Source organism: Python bivittatus, unplaced genomic scaffold (assembly GCF_059951505.1).
Source record: "Python bivittatus isolate LINGU-HERP-01145 unplaced genomic scaffold, Pbiv_v1 ctg000840_np1212, whole genome shotgun sequence".
Taxonomy (NCBI): Eukaryota; Metazoa; Chordata; class Lepidosauria; order Squamata; family Pythonidae; genus Python; species Python bivittatus.
The window spans coordinates 20,832,103-20,857,924 of NW_028277113.1; the positions used below are offsets into that span (position 1 = coordinate 20,832,103).

A 25,822-nucleotide genomic window follows, 5' to 3' on the forward strand; every position below is an offset into this window, starting at 1 on the left:
TTTAGAAAGTTTGCAGTAAATGCTTGCTATTTCAATGAACATAATATATTTTGATCACTTTGAAAACAAGGCAGAGATATTTGGAAAACTTTATATCCCAAGAGGTGAGCGAAAGAAAACAAACCTCTTATCTAAATTGGATTGTCCTCTTGGTGCTTTCAGAAACCACACACAGAGAGCCCTTGCTGAGATGTTTGTGTAGAAAAGGGCATGAGAGGCAAGACAATTACCTTTCATCTTGATGCAGAACTCCCCCATTAAATTTTCCAGCTCTCCTTCAATGGCACACATGCTCTATGTAGGAAAACAAAAGATTGGTATCAGATCAACCATCCCAAATGAACTATATAAAGATACCTTAAAAATACACTGAACTGTTTTCATTACAACTAATTGTAATGTAGTGATTTCTGAAGTAGGCTGAGTTGAATTTACAATAATAGTCGGGGGGGGGGGGAGTCAGTGTATGGAAATTCTGCCTTCCTTGTTATCCAGGAATCAAAATTCAATTTTTTCTTCAAGATCAGTGGGTTTTGTCGAAATAAGTCATAGAGCAACTTTTTTTTTTGTCCATGGAGTTCAGATATTCTAGCAGGAAATCTAGAAAAGTATGGTGAATTGTAGCTTTCAACTGCAAAGATACCCCTGAAATACACATATATGCACTTTTCATAAACAAGAATTAGCATTTACATTAATTTTCACATCAAAGTACTGCTCATTTTGGAAATCTACAATATAATCAGCCCTACTATAAATTATTATACTCCTATCACATATTGTAAGACATTAACTTCATTAAGGAAAAATGAATTCCTAGACATATATTTGATCAAATTCTATACCAGAATTTAAGCAAATCAGTTCTAATATCTGCAGGAATGTTAATATTTCACTGGAAGTTATTTAAATCTCCTGAAATTCTATATATTGGAAGGGGATCTCTGCATTCCAAACTACTTACAGCAGTGCAATGCAGTGTTTCAGATTTGATTCTAAAATGGTACATCTGCCTACAGCTTTTTAAAAGTATGGTGTCTTTTCCTGGGATAGTGCATTTCCTGGGATTGTGCAGCACTTTTAAAGTGCAGATGCATTATCCTGGAAAAAGATACAGTTGCTTTAAAGAGTTCCAAATGGTTGCTATAGTCTTGCTCCACCTTGCTCTGAAGCACTTTTTTGGAATCAAATCCCAAGTGGTAAACAAACTACCAATTTGATGGCAGAATACACAATGCTGCATAAATGTAATAACTATTATCACTGGAAACTAATTCTGTACTTTAAAAAAAAATCCACAATCTATTTTTTCCACAACAACTCAATCTTCCTATTACAGTAATTGGAAAATTTCAATCTAGGAAGTCTAGATAAAACGGAGACAATTTTATACCTCTGTATATTCTTTATAGCTTTTGTTGATTTCTGACAAACTCTCTCGAGCTGCCTTGCTAGCAGGGGACAACCCGTATGCTTGCTTCATTTTACTGGCACCATCACGAAGCCGTCTTTGGATACAATAGGCTTCAAAGAGTTCATCTACCTGATAGGAAGAAAAACAGCAAAATTAAGATTTTTTAAAAAAATAAAAAAATCAAAATCAATCAAAAGGTGTTTGAATTATCCAGGTATGATATGATAATGATATGATATCATACTAGTCTATAGAGACTACTGTAGTGAGTAAACAGTTTCATTGCTGATACCATCTTTGTACTGAAAATAATTATCTGTGAAAATGACACCATTCTCTTGTTATCTCACAACTATTTTTCAAAGATTAATACTGCAGCTTCTCAAGCTTTTAACTAACAATTATGGTCAGCCATTTGAATTTTTTTGCAAACCTTTTCTTTTTTCATTAAGGTTCCTTTCAAAACTAATAATAGTAGCTGCTCTTAATATTTCACCTTGCTGACCACTCTAATAATTTGAATTAATTCTCAGAATAAGAAAAAGACAGCAGCGACACGCTACTGTAGTATACAAAAGAGTCTACTTAACAAGAAAAGCAGAATATTATATTCTTGCCCATGTTAAAGTCTCCTTCACAGTACTGAGCAAAAACTGGAAATCACAGCCCAAATGTTTTATTCCTACTAGATAAATTGTTACTGATTAATTCTATGCATTTTTATACAGAGCAGAGACCCACTATGCTTAGTGGAACTGACTTCCAGACAAGAAATAAAAAGAATTGTGGTCCCAAGAACTATGCATAGAATTGTTCTGCCATTTAAACAGCTTACCATTTTAAACAATCCGTTTTTTTCCTTCTACAGACAACATATTTCTTGCAAGACAAAATAACTCAGTTATCACTTCTTACAGTACATTATGTACAATAGCACTTTGGCATAAGTGGAAAACACTTCCACTCACATGAAGCTGGGGGCTTGATTTTTATTGATTCCCGTACCCATTTGTCTCTAACCTTTTTGATAGACTGCTTTTCTAATGATTAGAAGACCTTCTGAAACATTGTAGGATACAGCACAAAGTTACGCGGTGGGTGAAAAATATGTGGTTTCTTTAATATGCATGGGAATGTTTTCCACTAACAAAAAACATGACTGGATGTAAGCCACTGCAAGGGTACAACACCAGAGCTTTATCAGCAGGTTTTGCATACTAGACAGATCCAAACAAAGCACTCAGAAAATGAGTACCAGCTCAATAGTAATGAAAGAATATGGTTCCTTATATAACAACATATATCATAATGGCAATAATCTACAGCAGTGTTTCTCAACCTCAGCAATTTTAAGATGTGTGGACTTCAGCTCCCAGAATTCCCTAGCCAGTCATGCTATTTATTTCTATTAACAAGAGTGTGTGTGGTACATCATTTTTTTCCTTGAGCAGGTCTACCACAAACCCATCTGTGACATTGCAAAAGTGTCATGACCACATTTCCTTCCTTTACTTCCCTTTCAAAATTTAAATTCATGACCCAGCTTTCACTGGAAGGCTAACCAACGCTGCTTGTCACAGAGACCAAAGTTGTGCAACTTTTCTTGAAATGTTTTCAATTACAATTGCTCATGTTTTGTTCTTATAAAAACCTTGCTTCACATAAAATTCTCCATATTTGTCACCATGGGTTACAGAACAACAAGTTAACATACTGAGCAATTTGGATGTAGATTTAGCTCTGTAGCAACTCAGTAAAACATTGAAATCCCTTTGTTCTGAGTGGGAGGGACTTGAACACAAAGTACCCACTGCATGAGCTTGCCAGCAGGGAACACACTATTTTGGATTTATTTTCCTGATGAATATTTGATTTATGAGCATGAAAAAAATTAAGAGGGTTATGTTCTGAATGTCCCATAACAGAAGGTTGAACTAAAAAAATCACAAGATAGCTCCATACTGTTTGCCATCTACTATTATAGGAAAAAGGAAACATAATCTTAGTGCAGGTCAGCCAGTGACATGCGGCAGTCTTACAGCTAACTTCATTTCAGCTGCATGCAACATTTCAAAATACAAATGGCAGCTGTAGAGACTCTTGTCCCAAAACATGGCCTTCAGCAATAGGCACTCAGCATGACTGAATATGGTGCTTTGTTGTACTTATTGGTGTGAGATATTTTATTGTACAAATGAAAGAGTATCTAATCTCTGAATGTGCCTATGTGGATCCATGCACACACAAATATTACGTATCACGCAAATATACAGATATGGAGATAATGAACTATTAATAGGGAGTGATTACTGTTAAAGTATTACAAAACATTCTGATAATAGAATTGGATGATTTTTTCTTAAGAGCTTAATTGAAGACAAGGTTATGTCGAAAAGAAACGTTCCATCTAGAGATGAGCTTGTTTCACCCGGCAGGCAAAGACAAGGATGTTAGCAGTACATCAATTTTGTTATCTCATCTCATTTCCTCTTGTTCCAGGTCAGTTTGACCACAGACTTGCTCTGAGAGAGAACAACTTGAGGGACACGGCAAATTCTCTTACAGGCTACACTTGACTCTTATGCTCATTTGCACAAGATTACTTGCAAGCCTTAATCTAAATTTATCTAAAGAGCTGCTCTGTGAGATGGTTTCTCTAGACTACCAGATATTGCTGGACAGGCTTTTGATAAAAACAAAGTTGGAAGCAGAATGAAAGGAAGTTAATTACCTTACTGATATGGAACTCAAGCTTTCTCATGTATCTTTCAATTGCTTTCATTTGCTGAAACAATTAAAGAAACAAAATAAAAACAGATATCTGAGGTTAGCTGAACCAAAGTGTACTTTTCTATATGTCTAATATTCTCATATAAGACCAGTTTGATATTCAAAAGGAATTCAGTCTTTCCCTGAAAAGTGAGAACCTTTAGCTCTATCTGGACCAAAAAAAGACCAGAGTTAAAGTACTTTTAATTTCATTCTAAACTTAAAAAAATAATCACTAATAGTGTTGGATAAAACAGGTCTTCCCAGTTCCATTAAACATATCTCAAGTTACTGTATAACTGGGTTCCAAACTACATATACAATCAATTTTTCATGCACTTACTGAGATGTCCCTACAATCACCTTAGGCAAGAATCTTCAAATCACTTTATTTGAAATCAATTTTATGGACTGAAGGTAGCTTTTGCAAAGTAAATGGAGGACAAATGATGGATAGTATTACTTGCACTGTGAGTCCTCTAGCTAATATGATGTGATGCCATGCTGCAGCCTTCTCCAGCCCTTAAGATGTATTGGGACTACAACACCCAAAGTTCCCAATCAGGAGGGAGAATTTTCTCTGCTACCCCACAGGATTGAGGCTGGTTGTTTACTGAAGTATAATCATTACAAAAACTTACCTTGTCAAGGTCATACAGCACCCCCTGAAATGAATAAAATAAATATATTACTGAAAAATAAGATGTTCTTCCAAGGAAGAAAACACTATGGTTGTATACACAGTGCCCTAGTACAACTGAGCCAAAATGAATCAACTGCAATAAATAAATGTCATTAAAAAAAAAAAAAAGACACAGATGACATTTTTTCAGGCAATGTTCTGTCCAGGATGAGGATAAGTAGGAAAATGTAAATTCATTTCTAAACTTCCCAGAAAAGCTTTACAAGCAAAGGCATAGCCAAACAATTAAATAAAATGGCTTCCTGACATCGTTCAGCCATGTAATCACCCCTGTAAAGGAGTGAACACTGGCCTACTCTGTCTAAAACAAACTGATTTAATCTAATAAAAACATAGAAACCATAATTGTCTATCTATTTTGAGAAAAGTGGTTACAATAACTGATTTGCAGATTTTTTTCTCCAGTACCACCTTTATTCCAAGACATTTTCCAATCGACACAAGAGGAATACAATTTCAAGGAACAATTGTTTGGATAGGATAGGATAGGATAGGATAGGATAGGATAGGATAGGATAGGATAGGATAGGATAGGATAGGATAGGATAGGATAGGATAGGATAGGATAGGATAGGATAGGATAGGGTAGGAGAATAGAATAGGAACAGAACAGAACAGAACAGAACAGAACAGATATATATATTTATATATTTATTTTATTTTATTTTAATTTAATAAAATAAAATAAAATAAAAATGAACACACACCCACACCCAGAGGTAAACATATTATTTTTCTCTCTGATGTTTAATAGGATTGGAGTACGGTAGTTAGTTTTTACAAATAGATTAACTCTTTTTTCTCCCAGATTTTCCTTCTCATTTTGCACAAGTCTTTGTTAGAAAAAAAAAAATAGCCACATATATTGTTCACTAACAATGGCTTTTGCAATAAGTGCTGAAATAGGTATGATATAGATCAAGAGGGAAAACGTATGTGGGAAAAAAGAGATCTGGAATATCAGCATCATCTAGTAATATGGGGATATTTTTAGTCAAATGCCTGAAGTGGTATAATCCTTTTGGGTAAAATATGTATTTTATTTGTTATAAAGCATCAATGAGCCCTTAGTTTCATATGCAGCATCCCAACACCAGAATCCAACTCTTCATTTCCTTGCTTAGCAAATAATTCTCTACTGTTCCGAATTCGTAGACAAGCATACCAGCCGTGAATTTCTTTTCATGTCCTTTAATTGAGTATTTAATTTATCCAGTTCTGTTTGATGCACTTCCAAATATTCACTGTAAAGAGAATCCAAAGTTGAAACATCAGCAATGTTATATTCCCATATTTTAAACTACCACAAATAAATGAATGAATGAATGAATGAATGAACGAATGAATGAATAAATAAATAAGGTTTTTTAAAATGAAGCATTATTTCTTTATAGAGTAAATATTTGGCTGACAGTTTTACTTATAAATAGAGTATACCTGTGGAAGGGAAGACAGAAAAGTCAACTTTTTCAGATGTGATTTATAAAATATGAGTAAAAAATTACTGATATAAAATTTTCCCAGAACTGGCATGATTGTAATCTACTGTAAGTCATTTTGAAAAGCAGGCAGCTTAAGCCCTTCATATTTCTATTCTTATCTGAATAGAATAAGAACACCCAACATATACTGTATATAAATGTAAGAGGCAGAAATCTTTTTAAATTATATCAGTTTCATTATTAAAAAAAAAAAAGAAAACATAGTAATTTAACTACAGATGCCTTTTAACATACAATTAATGCTGTAATTTATTAATCTGATTTTATGTTCACCGTGTCCTCAGAGGTCCAGAAAAAGTTGCAATAATCTCTAGCATCAAAATCACACTTCAGTTTGCTTAACATATCACCCATAACAGGTTTTAGTTTTAGCACGTCACAGTAATTGCAGCAAATATGGAAAAAGAAAATAATACTGGAAAAAGGTACTTTTATAAAAATCAGTTAAAAGTTACCAGATCACAATGCACATGCCAACTCTTTTTAGTTTTCAGTCAACTGAGAAAGCCCTGCATAAACATTATGTTTACCCAGTCCCTAAAGTAAGCTGACCAACAGTTAATTAATGTGATTGAACTGAACTACGCTTAAAGCATGCATAATTCAACTTGTTATAAATATGCCACTATTAAAAGCAGAATTTCCTCATATCGCTACAAACCAAGCTAAATGCAAGACAGTAATGGCATACCAAAAGTCCAATTTAGCCCACAGAGTTAAACACACAATCATTTCGACATGAGCTGAAATAACAAAAGGTGGAAACTCTTGCAGCTATTATGCACTAAAACAGAAGGATAAAAGGCATCTGTTGGACTGAAACTATCCAGATGACTAAACACCTGTGGATTGTGCAAATCAATCCTTAGCTATAAGAAAACTAGGTACTTTTGATGGTTGGAAGCTGATAAGCCATCTTTGACATCAGTAGTTAAACTCTTGTTTATCACACAGAAATCACTTTTTTTCTTCTGTAATGAGCAGTACAACCAGCAGTAATAAAAGCTCTTACTCCAGTCCATTCTTTAAGGCCTTGTAAACTTCCTCCATTCTTTCAGGCTGAGGTTCCTTAGCGGAGCTGCTACTTTTGTGCCCCAAATGGTGTGCTTTCTTCACTTTGGCTTGGGGTTTCTTGAGTGCAGGGGAATTCTCAATAAAGGAATTACATCTACAAAATGAAAATGAAAAGAGAGTTGGCTATGGAATAAATACATTAAATGCTGAATATTTTAATATTGTCTACACAGCATTTATTAATATTTCCAGGCTAAAAACTTAATGTCGCCTGCCAGAGAAGTGAAAAGTGATGCATTAACCTGTTAAGCCCTCATAGCAACTGGCTAGTCAGCATCTGATATTCAGCTTGTTAACAAGACCAGTGCTTTTATCATTCAATTTCATTCATTTATTTAAATCTGCACTATGACCCACTGCAAAGATTTAGTGGAAGTAACAACAAATTAAAATACACTATACATATTCAATAAAATAAAGAAGCTTGATAAACAGCTATTATTTGCTTGGTCACTTATAACATTAATTGGTGTTTACTAGCACCATGGGTCTTGGTAGCCATTAACAGTTTTAATTAATTTTCAAGCAAAATGTTTGTATTATAAAACAAAAACATGATCGCAGTGAGCTAAGCAACTTCTGTCATTTGAATTAAACTTGTGCAGGGAAATACCCTGGCAGCTTGAGCCAACATCAAGCGTAATCCTCACTGCAAAATGCACCCTAAATAAAGAAAACAAATATTTACAATCCTGCCTTCAAAAACAGCAAAAGAGTTGTAGTATAAACTGGAGGATCACTTATATTAAAAGAGCACTGTATATGAAACACAGAATTAGAGGTAAACCCTTTCTCAAAAGAAAGACAATAAAGACACACACATATCCTTCAAAAGTCAGGGCCAGCTGTGGCTTTGAAAAATTTCTAGGCAGACACTCTTGCAAGTGGTGGGCTGTAGCAGGCTACACCATGTTTCTGGATCTAGACATCATAATATATTTCCCTAATGCACATACATCATTGTTCAGAGCACTGTGGGAGATCTAATATGCTCAGTATTAAATTGAGAGTTAAGTTTAATATGGAGACTTATTCATATTAATGTACTTACCATCCCACCCTTGTGAAACATTGCTGTAAATGGTCATCAGGACCTACTGTCTGATTAGCCATAAAAAGAATCAAAATTTTTAATAAATCAAATGGTTTGATTCAGCTTTAAGATTTTATCTTTTATCTGAGTATGGGGGATGGGGAAGAAGCTGTTTCATTTTCATCCCTCCTTTTCATTCCATACCATGGAGCTGATGGAAACTTGTTGGAGTAAAAGAGGAGATCAGGTCAAGTAGATAACCTTTGATGAAGCTTGTTTTCTAGTTGCTTAAATGGCTGTTTTGATCACAGATTGTTAGATTTATAACAGAGGCACAGATAATCCTGAAATAAGAACAGATCTCCAGACCTAAAGAGGTTGAGTATATGTGGCTTTTTCTTCAGTTTATAGCTTAGCTTTGGAGATGGTACTTGCCTGGATCTTCTTTCTTGAAGACCACTGAAACCAGCAAAGGACTGACTTCTAATAATCCCATTAGGGCCTCCTGGGGAGAATGAATGCGATCCTACTGACATGATTTCTGGGAATCTTAAAGATATTTCTGGAAGATAAAACAGTAAGAATGTCAGCCACAATGGTAAGGTACAAGCAGCTTTAAATCAAGTCCTAACAACCTCTAATAAAAAGAGAAATTATATAATATTAATGCAATTTAATAATGTTAGGACTTGATATTCAAGCCTCTGAATGTTGGCAATACAGGACAGTATATCTATACTAGTCCAATTCAGCCTGGAGCCTAAAATATATATTTGCATTAGTAGGTGAAAATATATCATTTTATTTCTGTGGATTATCAAGTTCAGTTGTTCAATTGTATTTTATATTATTGGTCAATAGCATATCCAGTACCATGCTGGATAGAATCAAAGCTAAGTCCCTACACTATTTAAGAAACAAAAAACTAGAAATGCAAACTTGGCAGATTATGTTGCTTAAGAATCTTTACATCCATTCAAAGTAGAGAAAACCACAGGAAACAAGATTAGGGCAGAACATTTGCTAGGTGCTAAATAGAGAACCATATGGAAATATGCAACAGGAATTCTTGTTTATAGGTATTAAGAAAGCAGAATCCTTTTCTTTTTTTAGAAACTCAGAACTATGACATTAAAATTAAACTGTGACTTACAGCAATTATCTACATGCTTACTTAGAAGAAATAATATGATTTACTACCTGGTCAGCATGTATAGGACTGCAACATTGGTAAACTATAAAACATTTTAACTTCTTGAAGATCCTGAGAAAAGAACCTAAACATATAGTTGCTGAGAAAAAAAAAATCTTGAGAGAACTTACAGAACTTAAAAGAACATTATGGAATTCCTAAACAACAATTGATAACTAACCCCTATTTGACACCAAATTTATATTAATCTCTTGAACAAAATTAGACAAAAACTCTTTCCATGCAATATATCTAGCAAACAGAGATTTTGAAAGAAAAAGCAAACCACTCCTGAATCCCGGAAAGAGGACACGGGCATCTCCAGGGAATGATCAAAAAAGTTAAGATGGCAGAAGCAACCATGCAATCAAAGTCCAGCCTTTTTCATGTGTATCACCTGTATGTACAAAGGGGCACAGCTTTGGTTATGCCTGCTATCTTGACTTTTTGATGCCCCCAATACGGGGCATTCTAATGATCCCTATATTAACAGTTGTTGCTAATGAGCAGGCATCTAAGTACTAACTGGCTCTGCCAGAGTAGATGATGATAGTATTTTAATTATAGGGGGAAATGATAAACACCTTTATGATGATACTGCTGCCCTTGGGTTCCTCAAAACATGATCTAGAGGGCTATGTATTTGTCAGAGCAACATGAACAAGAGGAACTTACACAGATCACTTCTCCATCTCTTTCTGCAAGGGGGGGGGCAAGGAGAATCCTTCCACTAAAAGTACAGATGTAATGGGATTTTGTAGTTAGAAAATAAAATAAAATCTTGAAATACTTAATTTATAACTGTCACTGAATACCTATTTTCTTGGTGCAAATGTAGATTGTTTTGGGCATAAAGAATAGAACTGGGACCTTATAGAGCAGTGTTTCTCAACCTTGGCAACTTTAAGATGTGTGGACTCCAACTCCCAGAATTCCCCAGCCAGCATGGGGAATTCTGGGAATTGAAGTCCACACATCTTAAAGTTGCCAAGGTTTAAAAACACTGTTACAGAGGCTACATTGCTTGTATCATTCAAGAGCATATTCATTTAGAGATGTAAGAATACAGAATCTTAAAAGAGTCTGTAAAAACCATTGCTTCTTAGTATTCCAAGATACTTTGGTTGTACTCCTAAAATATACTCCTGAAAGTTGCCCTGAATTCAAAGGAACTTTAAAGAAATCAAGTTTACGTTAAACTTTATTACTGGTCTGGCCGCTCAAAAATTCCAATGCAACTTTTAAGACAGAAGTAGCATTTTAAAATGAATTGTATAAGATTATCTCCCAAAGATGTTCATAGGACAGCTGACACAAATCTGGATTTTTCTGGGGTTGTCAAACTTACTTTCTACTATTTGTGTACCAACTGTAAATCCATTCATCGTTTTATAATCCAAATTTTCAATCTACCTTTGACCTTAAAATAGACCAAGATTGGGTAACTTCTAGAACTATCCTACTTATAACACTTATGCATTCCCACCCCTGCTCATCTTGAACTCCCAATAGTTTCTGAATAGAAATCTAGTTAGGGCCACAATGTGCCACATTAACAGTTACTAAGCTGTTGCCTGGCTTATATGAGAAGAATTCTCTCAACCAATTACTGTAAATGGACCTGTTAAGAAAGAAACAGCTTAGAAACATTGTCAGGCTTATAGAAGTTCAGCGGCAAAAACATTCTACAGCACATAAAACAGCAGAAGGATAATCAGGAAAGGCTGTTAGTCATGAAGAGCTAATTTGCATATGATGAGCTGCTTCACAGTCAAAAGCCTCTTCCTGTCAAAATAAAACAAAACAATGCCAACATAATGCGTACCATCATGTTCTTGTTAAAGTACGTAAGGGACAAGAGGCTCATAGTTGTTCTAAAATGGATGTCTGCCAAACTGGAGATGTTTGCAAGGTAATTAGTAAAAAATCAGGAGAATAATTTATGTACAGGAAAAGAAAGCGACTTAATAAAAATAAAAATAATTTTAAAAAATAATTTATGTAAACTGCAACAGGAAAAACAAAGAAAGAAAAAAGGGAAAGAAATAGAATACATACATATAAATGCATATATAGCAGTGTAATCCCTAATTCATCTATGTCCTTATTGATCATTTTTAAAAAATTAATATTATTATTGTTGTTACATGAGTTTTACACTGAATTTTTTTTTTATTTTTATTTTTCCTTAGTCATTATATTAAATCTCATCTTTTGAATTCTCAGGACTTAAATTCTTGGTAATCCGATAAGTTAAAGGAGTCATTTCATACAGAAGGGATTTGCCCTTGAAAAGAAACCTCCAGTAATTTTTCAAGTTTTAGGATTCTCCTGAACAGAGTTTGAGCATAATTGGTCTAGAAATTGGCACCACTTGGCATGCTACTTCATCAAAATGGCTCATTTTCTAACTGAAAGTGGATATGAATGATCCTATCTGCAAAATGCCTGGCAAAAAGGTCATGGTGGCTAGTAGATAACTCTTCTGAGACACTGGTTCCCAACAGGACTGTTGATGGCATTCCATGTGTGGACAAGTCCTGGTACTTCACCCTTACCATTACTGGTGTAGCCTCTAAACTGATCCATGTCTGGTCGGTTGTACTTGTTCATTTTTGCTAGCATCATTCCAGGTGGCTCTTCTGGAATTTCATTTCTCAGAAACTCCTCAGTAAACCAAGGAGCATCCCAGGATCAGCACACAGAGAGAAGCCATACAGGGACAACCCAATCTAGTATCTTTGTCACCTCTATATCCCAGAGATTGATTAGGCAACCTGCCAGATTGCTGAGAAACTCACAAAGAACCCAAGTGGAAATTAGATCCATAAGATGCTTAGTGTGGACCATCTCCCACAGAGATTGGTGTTGCCAATAAGCCTTGATCTGACCATGATCAAGGTCTGACATTAATGTTCTGTACCTTCATATCACATTTGCACTGCTCCAAAGTGAAAAACAGATCAAGTCTATAATCCCTGGTATGTGTCAGGCCCATGCTGACTTGGAGTAAATCCACGGTAATCATGGAGACCATGAAATCCCAAACCACTCCTGACCCTAAATCCAAGGCATGGAGGTTGACCTTTCCCAGCAGGGAGGATCATTCACCAACAGTATCCCTAGCCTTATATGGAGATTACAGTAATCAAATTGAGCATAAATGACCAAAATCAGGGACAATTCCTTTCAAAAAAATAGCAGATGACAAATACATTTAAAAAAAAAATATTCTGTCCATCATTATGCAGGAGCAGCAATGATGCATCTTTGAACTCCTTTTGGAGTCATTTCACAGAGATTACAGCTTTGCCCAGATCACGCTGTATGTCAACTTCCACACTGCCTTCAAGTGATCAACCAGAACATCTACTAAAACCAGCTCTACAAGAGCAGGAGCATTCACAGAGGGGTATAACACTATACCTTATATGGTCATAAGTATAGCACTTCTATACTTTACATGATCATAAGTACAGCACTAATTCAGTACAAAAATCATAAATATCAGGAAAGAGTTGATGACTACAATTAATTAATAGTGCCATTTTTCATCTACAGAGGATATTCCAATATATATGGCTGTTTCTTTTTTCTCTTCTGATGCATTTTTATGGCTGTAGTTGATCCCATTTTGGTGTGACTATCAACATCCCTAAAATAGTCACATACATTCATTCTTAATTCTTTGCTATTTCTACACTAGTGCTTCTATTTAATGGAAAGTCTGAATAAAACATTTGTTTGATTATATTTCTTCCCTTGGAGGGTTTGAATGTAATCAATTGAAGAGGCTCAAATGCCGATGTGTATATTCTGTTGATTACAGGCTAATTAGCAGAATTACAACTGTAAAAGTCAGAGCAATAAAATCCTTATGAAAGATTTGAAGAACTGAAAATATTATATACACTTAAATTCACATACTAGAAATGAATATTCTTTTACAGAACTATGATAAACAATTCCATAAAAGTGCAACTGAATGACATTATATATGCTTCAAGAGGAGGAGGAGGAGGAGGAGGAGGAGGACATTGGTGGTCCAAAATTACAGATGTTGAATTCCATTAGGAACAATAGATCAAAATACTATTTTAACATACAGACACACACACACACACACACACCCTTACATTTGCTGAAGGCATGAATCCCTTCAAGAATTTTTTATACTAAATCTATTTTCTTGAAAGAAAAGCCACATAATTGTGTCATAGACATATATTCTTATGTAAGTTACTGCATCAGTGTTCTTTTCGATAAATCTTTAAGTAGTAGTAGAACAGGTCTCAGAGAAGGTCTTCTTTTGAACTTTTCCACTACAGCTTTTATGTGTCAGGAATGTTCTCAATGTGACTTCACAGAAACTCTGAGTTTCTATAATTTAGGTATATGACCTCCCAAGATTACTTTAACAACTGCTGCAAAACTTCAAAATGATTTTGCAAATAAAATATATCTTTACAATAGAGGAAAGTAATGTTTGCTTTCTTCTACTAGGATTTACTACTGCCTAACTAGAAATTAGGTTAGTGCTCGAAGCTAGCACACTTTGTCATCTCTCTTTTAATTTGATTAGTAGTATTTAATAGGATAAGACTGGTATCCTTGGATAGAGATCTGAGTCCCACTGACCAGACTTTCTTTCTAGTTCCCCTCCTTGCTATCCCATCCAGGCAAACCAACCTAACCAAATTACTATGACTGATCTCTGGTACTACACAATACATCCTCAGCACAACCTTAGTGTACACATGACTAAGAAAGCCTGTACATAATACTGAAAATAAAAGGTGTAGGCTGAAACTGATTTCATATTAGATCTGAAAGCCAGACAAAAGAGACTGTTTTGAAATTTCTCTAGGTGGTCCTAGAGGATGAGATTTATGCTCTTTCCTTTGGATTGGGTGCCCCTAACTTGTTCTCTATACTTTCAATGAAGTCAGTGGTAAGATCAACTCAAAGTCTGGAGTGAGTTTATAATCCTCAACTCTTCACAGAGCTCTCTCTCTTTCATTTCTGTCTTTTGAGTTTAAGGGAATAGCTGAGATCTTGAACTGCTGTTACTTGACTGGATAAACCCAAATAAGATTTAATTCAAGCAAGATGGACATATTTTAGTGAGCCCTCAATTGTGTAATTGTAGATATGTTCAGCTTAGACTTAAAGGACTTGCCGTCTCCTGAAATACTATATTCCCAACAAGGGCATAATCCTAATCTACCATTGCTTCTTTACTGTATACTTAATTACATTGTTCAAGTATGTATTTTAACACAACTAGCCATTTTTATTCATGTCTTAGTTATATCAAGGTTACATTACTATAATACCTTGTACATAAGATTGCCTTTAAGTAGGTATGTATGTATGAAAATTTCAACTAATCCAAAATGCAACCACCACCATTTTGACCAGCTTGTAAAAGAGAGTGTACACATCCAGTTTTGTACAATCTCCATTTTTGGGCTGTGCGTGTCTCTCCTTAAGAATCAGTTTAAGGCTACCAGTTGCTTAAGATCAGGAGAAATTAACTTGTCTGAGGTTTAAGAGCTATGAGGCAGATCAATCTGTTTTGTATAATGCTATCATGGAGAATTACAGCAATGGCAGGCACTGAAACAAAGCATATGTGAGTAACCACAGTAACTTGCATTCAAGTAGACAATTGCAACCTATGAAACATGCAGATATAGATAGCGAGTAATAACTGCATTATTAATAGAAAAGAATATTTCTATGAATTTTCCCAGTACATTTGTTTATGTAAGAACATGGTGTTGCCTACTAAGAGATAGGCTATTTGTCAAACAAGAGGGAATATTCTGACCAGCCCTAAATGCTTTTTTTTTTTTTTAAACATGCAGCATATACCATACTTCTTTGTTATGGCAAAGTTATGCCAGCCCAAAATATGCAAGGAGTACCAGCCTCAAAGTATGTCAAACACTCTACTATTTGTTTTCCCTTACTATTGTAATGGTGACCTTGTGAATATTACCAATGTGCTGGATTCTGGAATCCTGTGCATCATTTCTTGATTAAGACTTTCATTCAATAGATACTGAAGAAAATTTCATATGGAAACAATAGGTGAGAATTAACTGTGATGCAGAAAACAGGTGAAAACATGAAAGGAGTGAAAATCTCAGGAGGAGTACTGCACCTTGGGTGTAAGTGCTAATGCATGTGAATTCAGCAGATTTAGTATCGCTGCATGTGTAAAACAAAGCTGATTTACATACAGATTAAACAGGGGAAAAAAACAGTGTGACTGGATCGGCGACTGTTAAGGAGAGAATCATTAAAAAATGTGGCACAATCATCCTACAAATAAAATGTATGAGAGTATCTGCTCCCCAACCACTGCTGTCCCTTCACCTTCACAAAAAGGAAAGTTTGGATGGAAGCGTTCAACATGGATGGATCAAGAGATGCCCTCTTTTGAAGGGGACACAGCACCCCCTCTTCCAGGGCAACAGGTACTACCCCCTTCCTAAAGAGGAATTGATCACACCTGAAATTCAACCGTTGACACCTACCAGCTACCCAAAGGCACCAGGAAGGGTATGGATCCAGCCCCAGATGGCCAAACTCATGCTGCTAAGTGTCTGTCGTATCTTCTTCCTTGAAGTCCACAATTCAGAATAAAGTCCTGGTATCCTCACAAAATGTTATCCCAATGACCTCCTCAGACAATGCTCATGTGAATAGGAGCAAATTTTCTGGCAAAATCTTTAGCAGATCCTTCATAGCAGCTGCAGAGAGATTATCCCACCCATCCCTCCCCACAAAAGGTGAATTACCTGAACAAAGCTGCTAGACAACATTCTGCAGAGAAGTATTGTTTCACTGCCTTTACCACCAGAGAATGTGCCCTAAAATAGGTTTTTACCTATGCATTATGGATCACCTGCTTTGGAAAAGCAAAAACAGAACCTGCACTAAATGTTCATTAAAAGCTAACGTGAATTAAGACAACATAAACTGCATCACTGATGCATTTTAGAATGCAACCAACTAGATTTTTTGTTCTCTCCTGAATGTAGTATAACATGTATGTGATTCTGAGGACACAATGAGGTCCTTGATTCAGTACTTATATTCAAGCCTATTCAAAACAACACACTCCATTTGAATTGCAGATTTACAGTGGTTTTCAAATGTAAGATACTGCAGTATATTAGCAATAAAAAATCCTTTCAATACAGGAATATGAGGATGAGGAAAATGTGGATTTGCCAAATCTGACAGCATTCCTGATCACTGAATGCAGTCATTATCTTGTATCAGCTTTAGTGTAGGGTGATATGTTTGTTTTTTTGGGGGGGGGGGCAGCCAGATAACTGGGACTAAAGATTGCTGAGTGCTGGGCCAGAAGTGACCTGAAGGGGCCAGATTAGCCATCTGGTTGGGTTTGTTTTTTGTTGTCAACTGGGTTATTGAATGGAGGCCCTCTGATTGCTGCTATTGTATCAACTTTCTTGCTTCCCTGCCTTAACTGGTGAACTCTGTGGCCTAGTCGGTGGCGGTTTCCCAGATTTATGGTACTCGGAGACTTTAATATACTGTCTCTGGGTGTGGGGTCAGAGGCAGCTTGAGAGTTCACAGCTACCACGGCAACCATGGATTTGACCCAAGTCATCAAAGGCTGAACACCTAGCATTTAGATCACTTTTTTGTCTCAGGGCAGGGGTGATGAGAGAGATGCTAACATCAGTCCCTTGTCATGATAACCTGAGAGTTCTCCCACGGCTGCTCCCTGCCACAGGAAGGTAGGACTCATATGATTGGTCCACCCTTAGTGTCTGATGGATTTTGTTGGGTTTCAGAGGTTTTCCTGAGGCTCTGATGCACAGAGGCCTTCATCATCACTTGAACTGAGGCCTTCATCATCACTTGAACTGAGAGGGAGAAAATAGCCTTGGATTGGATTGTGCTTATGTGGTGCCTCCCTATTTGTGGATTCTGGGGAGTCTCTTGGTTTTCAGAGGAACTCCAGGAGACGAAACAGCAGAAAAAAACACCTAAAGCTCTCCTGGAGGAAGATGAAGAGCAAATCTGGCTCAACATAGATAACAGCCTTAATAAAGGACTACCATGTGCTGATAAGAGCAGCAAAATGTGACTATTTTCCCACCTTTATCAAGCCCAGAGATTGCCAGCTGGTGGCCTTGCTCAAAGTGATTCAGTCCCTCCTGGGGAGGGAAGGGCCAGACAACAACTGCAGGGCTGTTGTGAGGGCTATTTAAGGCATCTGTCAGATTAAGTTGCTTGGATTCACTCTGAGCTGGACTCCAGCTGTACAGGGCCCATGGAGTTGGCTGAGGCAAAGTTTGGCTCAGTTACCTGGGAGGAGTTTGAGCCCATTGGTTCTGAGGAAGTGGGGCTGTAAGTGCAACCATCTCTGTATTAGATTCATGTTCCTTCTGGTTAGTCAAGGCCTCCAGGGACATGATATGTGGTTGGGTCCAGGAAGTGGTGAATTCATCCTTAAGTGAGAGTGTGGTCCTGTCTCTGCATAAGGAGACAGTGGTCCATCTCTTTCCCCAGAAGCCAGGGTACTGGACAACTTTCATCCTGTCTCCAATCTTCCCTTTTGGGGAAGGTTGCTAAGAAGGTGGCCAAACTGCAGCTTCAGAGAACCCTGGAGAAAGCAAATTATCTGGACTTCTTGCTGCTGTTCTCAGGTTAATATTTTGAGAAGCATCTCTTCTGAATACTCTGCATAGCTCACTGTCTTGCAACATGTTAACAGAAGCTAAGAAAGCCTCTCAATCTTTGGCAAGTGTTGTTAATCTTTAAATGGCAAATATTCTTTTGCTGTGATGAATAACACTCCTGATAATACTTTTTATTATGGGTACCCTTAATAGTCGAATGAGCTGATAGAAAATATATTACAAATATATCCCCAGATTGTTCCATTTTCAGAAAATTATCAGCTTTAAGTTGCTACACTTTTGAAAGAATAGGCAAATGGATCCTTGCATCCTCTACATCAGTGTTTCTCAAATTTGGCAACTCTAACTGGCTGGGGAATTCAGGGAGTTGAAATCCACACACCTTAAAGTTGCCTAGTCTGAGAAACACTGCTCTACATGATAATTCTTACAGTTGAACAGAACCAGAAAGCCAGTTTTACAGGACAGTAAGACAGAAATAGCTTTAAAATAACAAATCCATATCTGCTTATCTCTTTACTTTTGAAAAGAAAAGAAATCTAAATAAAAACTCCAATTTTAGCCATCTGGAAAACACGCCAAATACATTTTCATAGCCAGAGCAAAACAAGTAACATAGATATCTGAACTTTCACCATAACTTTATCATAGTTTAACCAACCAACATCAAAGGAAGCAATATAGCTCTTCTTTCTTGTCTTTTGAAGACTGGCATTACGTAAAATGATACATTTGTATTATTTGAGCAAAGAGCACCAAGTATGTTAAAAGAATGTCCTGTGTTTACAAAATGCTGGGTTAAATCAAGCTCATGTGAGTTCTGTTATTTGGTTCATGTAAAACAGTTGCTATGTGGAAACTCTGTCCCTTGGTAGACATCTTTATGTTGTGAGCACTTGCCTACAGTAATACAACTATTGTGTAGTAACTTAACAGTTCAATTATTTCCTTAACTGTATCTTAAAATTGCAAGTAGCTAAAGCATGTAGAAAATTTCCTGACCTCCAGCTACTGCACATAACAAGGTTCTTCATTTTGCATGGACCAGTGTAACCAAATAGATAAATATGGTAGCTGGTTTTATCTAAATATCTAGACGTTTATTTGAGTATATAAAATTGTGTGCAGGGTTGTGCATTTGTATGTGTATAAATGTGCACTAGTATGTATAGGAGAGAAGTTGTGTGTATGTTTATATTGGTTTGTACATGTATATGGTTGGAGGCTGTGTATATGTGTATATATGTAACTCTGCATGAGTGTTTATATGTATGTGTATATACAGTGGGGCAAAAAAGTATTTAGTCAGCCACCAATTGTGCAAGTTCTCCCACTTAAAAAGATGAGAGAGGCCTGTAATTTTCATCATAGGTATATCTCAACTAAGAGAGACAAAATGAGAAAAAAAATCCAGAAAATCACATTGTCTGATTTTTAAAGAATTTATTTGCAAATCATGGTGGAAAATAAGTATTTGGTCACCTATAAACAAGCAAGATGTCTGGCTCTCACAGACCTGTAACTACTTCTTTAAGAGGCTCCTCTGTCCTCCACTCGTTACCTGTAGTAATGGCACCTGTTTGACCTTGTTATCAGTATAAAAGACACCTGTCCACAACCTCAAACAGTCACACTCCAAACTCCACTATGGCCAAGACCAAAGAGCTGTTGAAGGACACCAGAAACAAAATTGTAGACCTGCACCAGGCTGGGAAGACTGAATCTGCAATAGGCAAGCAGCTTGGTGTGAAGAAATCAACTGTGGGAGCAATAATTAGAAAATGGAAGACATACAAGACCACTGATAATCTCCCTTGATCTGGGGCTCCATGTAAGATCTCACCCCGTGGGGTCAAAATGATCACAAGAATGGTGAGCAAAAATCCCAGAACCACATGGGGGGGACCTAGTGAATGACCTGCAGAGAGCTGGGACCAAAGTAACAAAGGCTACCATCAGTAACACACTATGCCGCCAGGGACCAAATCCTGCAGTGCCAGATGTGTCCCCCTGCTTAAGCCAATACATATCTGGGCCTGTCTGAAGTTTGCTAGAGAGCATTTGGATGATCCAGAAGAGGATTGGGAGAATGTCATATGCTCAGATGAAACCAAAGTAGAACATTTTGGTCTAAATTCAACTCGTTGTGTTTGGAGGAGAGAGAATGCTGAGTTGCATCCAAAGAACACCATACCTACTGTGAAGCATGGGGGTGGAAACATCATGCTTTGGGGCTGTTTTTCTGCAAAGGGACCAGGACGACTGATCTGTGTAAAGGAAAGAATGAATGGGGCCATGTATCGTGAGATTTTGAGTGAACACCTCCTTCCATCAGCAAGGGCATTGAAGATGAAAGGTGGCTGGGTCTTTCAGCATGACAATGATCCCAAACACACCGCCCGGGCAACGAAGGAGTGGCTTCGTAAGAAGCATTTCAAGGTTCTGGAGTGGCCTAGCCAGTCTCCAGATCTCAACCCCATGGAAAACCCATGGGGGGAGTTGAAACTCCATGTTGCCCAGTGACAGCCCCAAAACATAATTGCTCTAGAGGAGATCTGCATGGAGGAATGGGCCAAAATACCAGCAACAGTGTGTGAAAACATTGTGAAGACTTACAGAAAACGTTTGACCTCTGTCATTGCCAACAAAGGATATATAACAAAGTATTGAGATGAACTTTTGATATTGACCAAATACTTATTTTCCACCATGATTTGCAAATAAATTCTTTAAAAATCAGACAATGTGATTTTCTGGATTTTTTCCCCATTTTGTCTCTCATAGTTGAGGTATACCTATGATGAAAATTACAGGCCTCTCTCATCTTTTTAAGTGGGAGAACTTGCACAATTGGTGGCTGACTAAATACTCTTTTGCCCCACTGTATGCCTGTAAGGAGGTTGGGCAAATATGGAGGTTACACATGCGTGCGTATACTCTTTTGTGCACACTCATATATATATCCTGCAAAAGATGTGACCTGCCATCTAAGGCTTTAATTCATAACTTGTTTTAATTATTGTTTATTGACTTAGCATGTAATATGCACATAGCCAGCAGAACTTAGGTGAAATACAGTTAATTAAAACAAATTTATGATACTAGATGGTTCATTAACTTCAGTTTAATGAACTGCAGATTTAACTAACTATAGTTCCCTTGAGTTGGGATGCAACAGGATTCTGTGGTACATTTAAAACTGTCAGGGGAGGAGAGAGGAAATCATGCATACCTGAATGTTGTACAAGGTTGTTCACATAACACTTTTTTTTTTTTTTTATCCAGAGTGGCTCATTTTATGTTAAAAACCTAACTTTCTATACAAGCTGAGTTCATATTTCCTATGAAACCTTGATTTGATTAGTCACATTCTTTCAACCACTATTTGATGGATTTATAAAATACAGTAAGCCAAAATCAAACAAACCATATTATTGTACAACATGCGAATCCAAGTCTCAGTTTCTTTCTCTCATCTCTCATGTAATCAAACATATAGACACACTAATTTACAGCATGATAGGCCTTTTCAATATTGGAGCAATCGCAAGCATAGATAGACATGTACAACCTTTTTCCCACTGATAACTTCTCAGCCAATTACTCCCTTCTACACCTTGGGGTTTTCAGTAAGAATGTCTCCTAAAGTCAAGAAAGTAAGTTACAGTTCATTTACTGCACTCCATCAAATACTTCATTTTTTCCCCCAGAGCTCTTTTGTACCTAAAAATGTATCCCATCATATCATGCTAGAATTACAAAAGGAAAATCCTGTTTTTTTGTTGTGATTACTTTCTGCTCGATTAATCTTTTAAATAATGAAACAGATTGAATGTGACCCAAAAATCTCTAGTTCAGTGTTTCTCAACCTTAGCAACTTTAAGATGTATGGACTTCAACTCCCAGAATCGCCCAGTCAGCTGGCTAGGGAATTCTGGGAGTCGAAGTCCACACTTCATAAAGTTGCTAAGGTTGAGAAACACTGCCCTAGTTCCTTGGCATTTTTAAAGTACTGTGCACCCAGAATGGCTTGTGTTCTTTAAGAGAACTGTCTAATGAAAGTAATCTCCCAACTGACTTTAAGGAATGCCCTGCCTCTGCTACTACAGATGCTACAGTGCCTTGGAGGACACTACAACATTCAGTTCCTTCATTGTCTATTTTTAGCTGCTATCCTTTATCCATTGAACCCTCATGAACACAAGGAGTCTATCTTCCAGACAGAATGGCTTAGCCAGGCAAATGAGAACAATCTCATCCTGCAAACTGGTCCCAAGTAAAGGAGATAACACCATAACTTCACTCTATTTGAAAGTCAATTATTAAGGTGAATTTTCTTATCCATCATTTTAGAAGAAAAGGCAAGTCAAAAGGCTTTTTTTTAAAAAAAATTTAATCAGTGCAATTTCTCAGGTGCAGGTAATCCTTTATGACAGTCAGTTATTCTACTTTACCTCATGAAAACAGATTGTTTTGAAAGTTCAGTACAATAGTCAGCAATGTAGTGCACATGGATAATATTAGCTCTTCCATTCATCATGCTATAATATAATCTGTCAGCCTATATGAGCTACAAATTTATGTAAGTATAATATGGTAGTTTATGTTTAATTCAAGGCTCCTTTAACCTTACTTTCATCAGTAATATTTTTCATAAGGTGCGTTAAGGAGCATATTAGTTTTATTGAACAAGAACAGAAATGCTAAGATTAAGGCATCCGAACAGTTACAGGACACAACAACCTATTGCTGCAACCTCATAACATATACAAGTATAAACCATGATTAATAAGCTTCAATGACAGTGTTCAATATATTAACTCATAGGTTCACACAAGACACTGGCTGAGTTCACATAATGTATCGAGCCACAAAGCCAACCACAGTTTAGTCTAATGTACTGAGCACTCCCTACCTCTGTGGTTACTTTATTACTCTGGTTCAAATCGAAACACTGATTCAACTATGGTATAGCTGCCCTTGAGCAACACTGTCATCTGAACAAAACTACTAAGAAAAACCAGCCAGCCACATTTTAATCAAACATGTTATGCAAATCCAGCCATCACAGCTTAATATGATTGTCTTGCTCACACAACACATGTGTCTGGTTTTATTTAGCCACTGTCTTTTATTAACTATAGTTATAAAGTTCAATGTATTGTGCAAACACAACCACTGGCTGGATTCATATATCACGCTAAGCCTTAATAAAGTTTATTTGATTTTTGCTAGAATGCTGTATGAACTTAATTATTGTAGCTTATGGCATAGCCTATCATGGCTTATTCAGTAAAATATAGTTAAGCAATTAATGGCTTAGCATATGAGACTAGACCCAATGTTGGTTTATGACAGTGACAGTCTACTGCCCATGGACACCAATGTGCTTGTGAATATGTGCTCTTGGACTCATCAGATTATGTGCTTCAGCTGATTTAAATCTTCTTTTTGGTAATTGGGTGACTTGTAACTGGCCACTGCATTGGGCACCCATTTCTAAGAGCACCCAAAGCAATCTCTCAAAATTCTAAGTGTGTCCAGTGATATGAAATGGTTGGCTACCTTTGTTGATTAATCTCCATCAACTTGGTCTCCTTCCAATGTGTTGGGACAAGAATTTCAAACATTCCCACCCTGGAAAAGTCAGTTGTAGTCACAACATATATGGAACACACAAGTTGGGGAAGATTGCTGTAGGTGACTAAGTCAATGAAGAAACGCAGTACTAGAGTTAGTATCTCATAATGTATTGTACATGTTTCTTTTAAAAGGAACAAATAGATTTTTTCTTCATAATATGATGCCTTTCAGCTACCCAAAGAAATGTTTCTTTTCTTATGCTGCTTGATAGTTGAATTTTCATTGTAGAATTGTGGGTAGAGAAGAACATATTGCCATAATTTGCCATTAACTTTGGTTAGCTGGGGATAGATAGATATATTCTCTTCCAAATCACCTTGTCAAATACAGCAGCAACCACAGCTCTCTCCCTGTACTGAAAAGGCTACAGAGAAAGGTGTGTACTCAAAGTATGGCTGAAGCAACAGCAGAGTAGGAAAGGAAAGGAAAGGAAAGGAAAGGAAAGGAAAGGAAAGGAAAGGAAAGGAAAGGAAAGGAAAGGAAAGGAAAGGAAAGGAAAGGAAAGGAAAGGAAAGGAAAGGAAAGGAAAGGAAAGGAAAGACAACACAAAACAACAAAACAACAAAACAACAAAACAAAACAGACGTTTCCTATATTTGGCACACTCTGATCTTCAATTTTTTCTATTAAAGGAGTCTAAAATGAAGGAGAGACAGGAGCATTGAAGGTTGCTTCCTTTTATGTTTGAACTGCTGTTTTTGCCTTTGCTGTCTTATATGTATATCAGTCAAATACTGAATGGCAAGAGGAAAAAAGGAACTGCCAAGTGAAGACTGGATTTTACTTACAGACTTCAAGTTGCTGACTCTGAGTTTAATGCCAGCCTTACATGAAAATCAGGAAGATACAGCATAGGAACTTCTAACTTCTACATTATCTGTCTTAATCAAGTCTGTCAGTTAACATTAAAGCAGTTTCCCTGGAGTGGAGGGAAATTCTACATGTCACCGTCACTGAAACACATCTCTGCTTTGTTTCTTCAGAAAAGAAAATCTGCTCCCGAACTCCAGTTGGTAGTGGGAAAATACAAATGATGGTGTTTCTAATTATCCTGTTTGTTTCCTTAAACACACACACACACACAATACGTAAATAAATAGGGTGGCACTAATTAAAGTACTTCTTCAAGAAACAGTACACATTATGAAAAGATGGTGGAAAGTGGAATGACAGGCAGACATAGGGCTATAACCAGTACAGTAATGTCAGATAAATATTTCCTCAAAGGCAGCAAAGGCATTCTGTCAGAGTAGAAGAGTGAGAACATTCAAATATTTATAATAATTTTATATTAGAAATTAGTGTGATTCTATGAAAGGATTTTACCCATATCCTAAATTTGCAGGGACAGAAAACCTAAAAAAACGATTAATGAAGGGATGATGAAGAAGCTCCATTCAATGATACATAATTCAAATAATGTTTTCTAGAAAAGCATTCTAATTGTAGAGAAAGTGTAATGTACAGAAGCAGCTTTTTCAAAGATCAGATAGAACACAATTAATTATGATATTCTCTTGCAATGGGAGTCTGAACTGGAAAATGTTTTGGCAAATTGAACCAAAATGTGGAACTTGCAATGGATTTCTTTAAGTTCTTTCATACCCTATGGATGTTCTGTTAATAACAACAGGGTCTCCCAAGGCATTCTGTGTCTGTTCTATGAACTTCAAAAAATAATAAGAAAACTAGGATCTATCAGTCACATTTACAAGATTATTATTCTAAAGTCAGGAGCAAGTCTATTCAGTTAAGATTTCCTCTTAAAACAAGAGGCACTGCAGGCTAAAACAAGATCAACTGAT

At 36.6% G+C, this 25,822-nt stretch overlaps 1 protein-coding gene across 1 annotated transcript in view; it reads right to left on the bottom strand.

The window, feature by feature from the left end:
* RIPOR2 (RHO family interacting cell polarization regulator 2) overlaps window positions 1-25,822 on the bottom strand; it is a 74,046-nt gene that overhangs the window by 29,322 nt on the left and 18,902 nt on the right. Inside the window, exons 2-8 of the mRNA XM_007421935.3 lie at window positions 8,931-9,057; window positions 7,401-7,556; window positions 6,052-6,130; window positions 4,825-4,848; window positions 4,146-4,199; window positions 1,394-1,543; window positions 231-294 (exon numbers count right to left, since the gene is read on the bottom strand). Of these exons, the coding sequence (XP_007421997.2) occupies window positions 231-294; window positions 1,394-1,543; window positions 4,146-4,199; window positions 4,825-4,848; window positions 6,052-6,130; window positions 7,401-7,556; window positions 8,931-9,057 (654 nt within the window). The remainder of the gene's footprint in view (window positions 1-230; window positions 295-1,393; window positions 1,544-4,145; window positions 4,200-4,824; window positions 4,849-6,051; window positions 6,131-7,400; window positions 7,557-8,930; window positions 9,058-25,822) is intronic.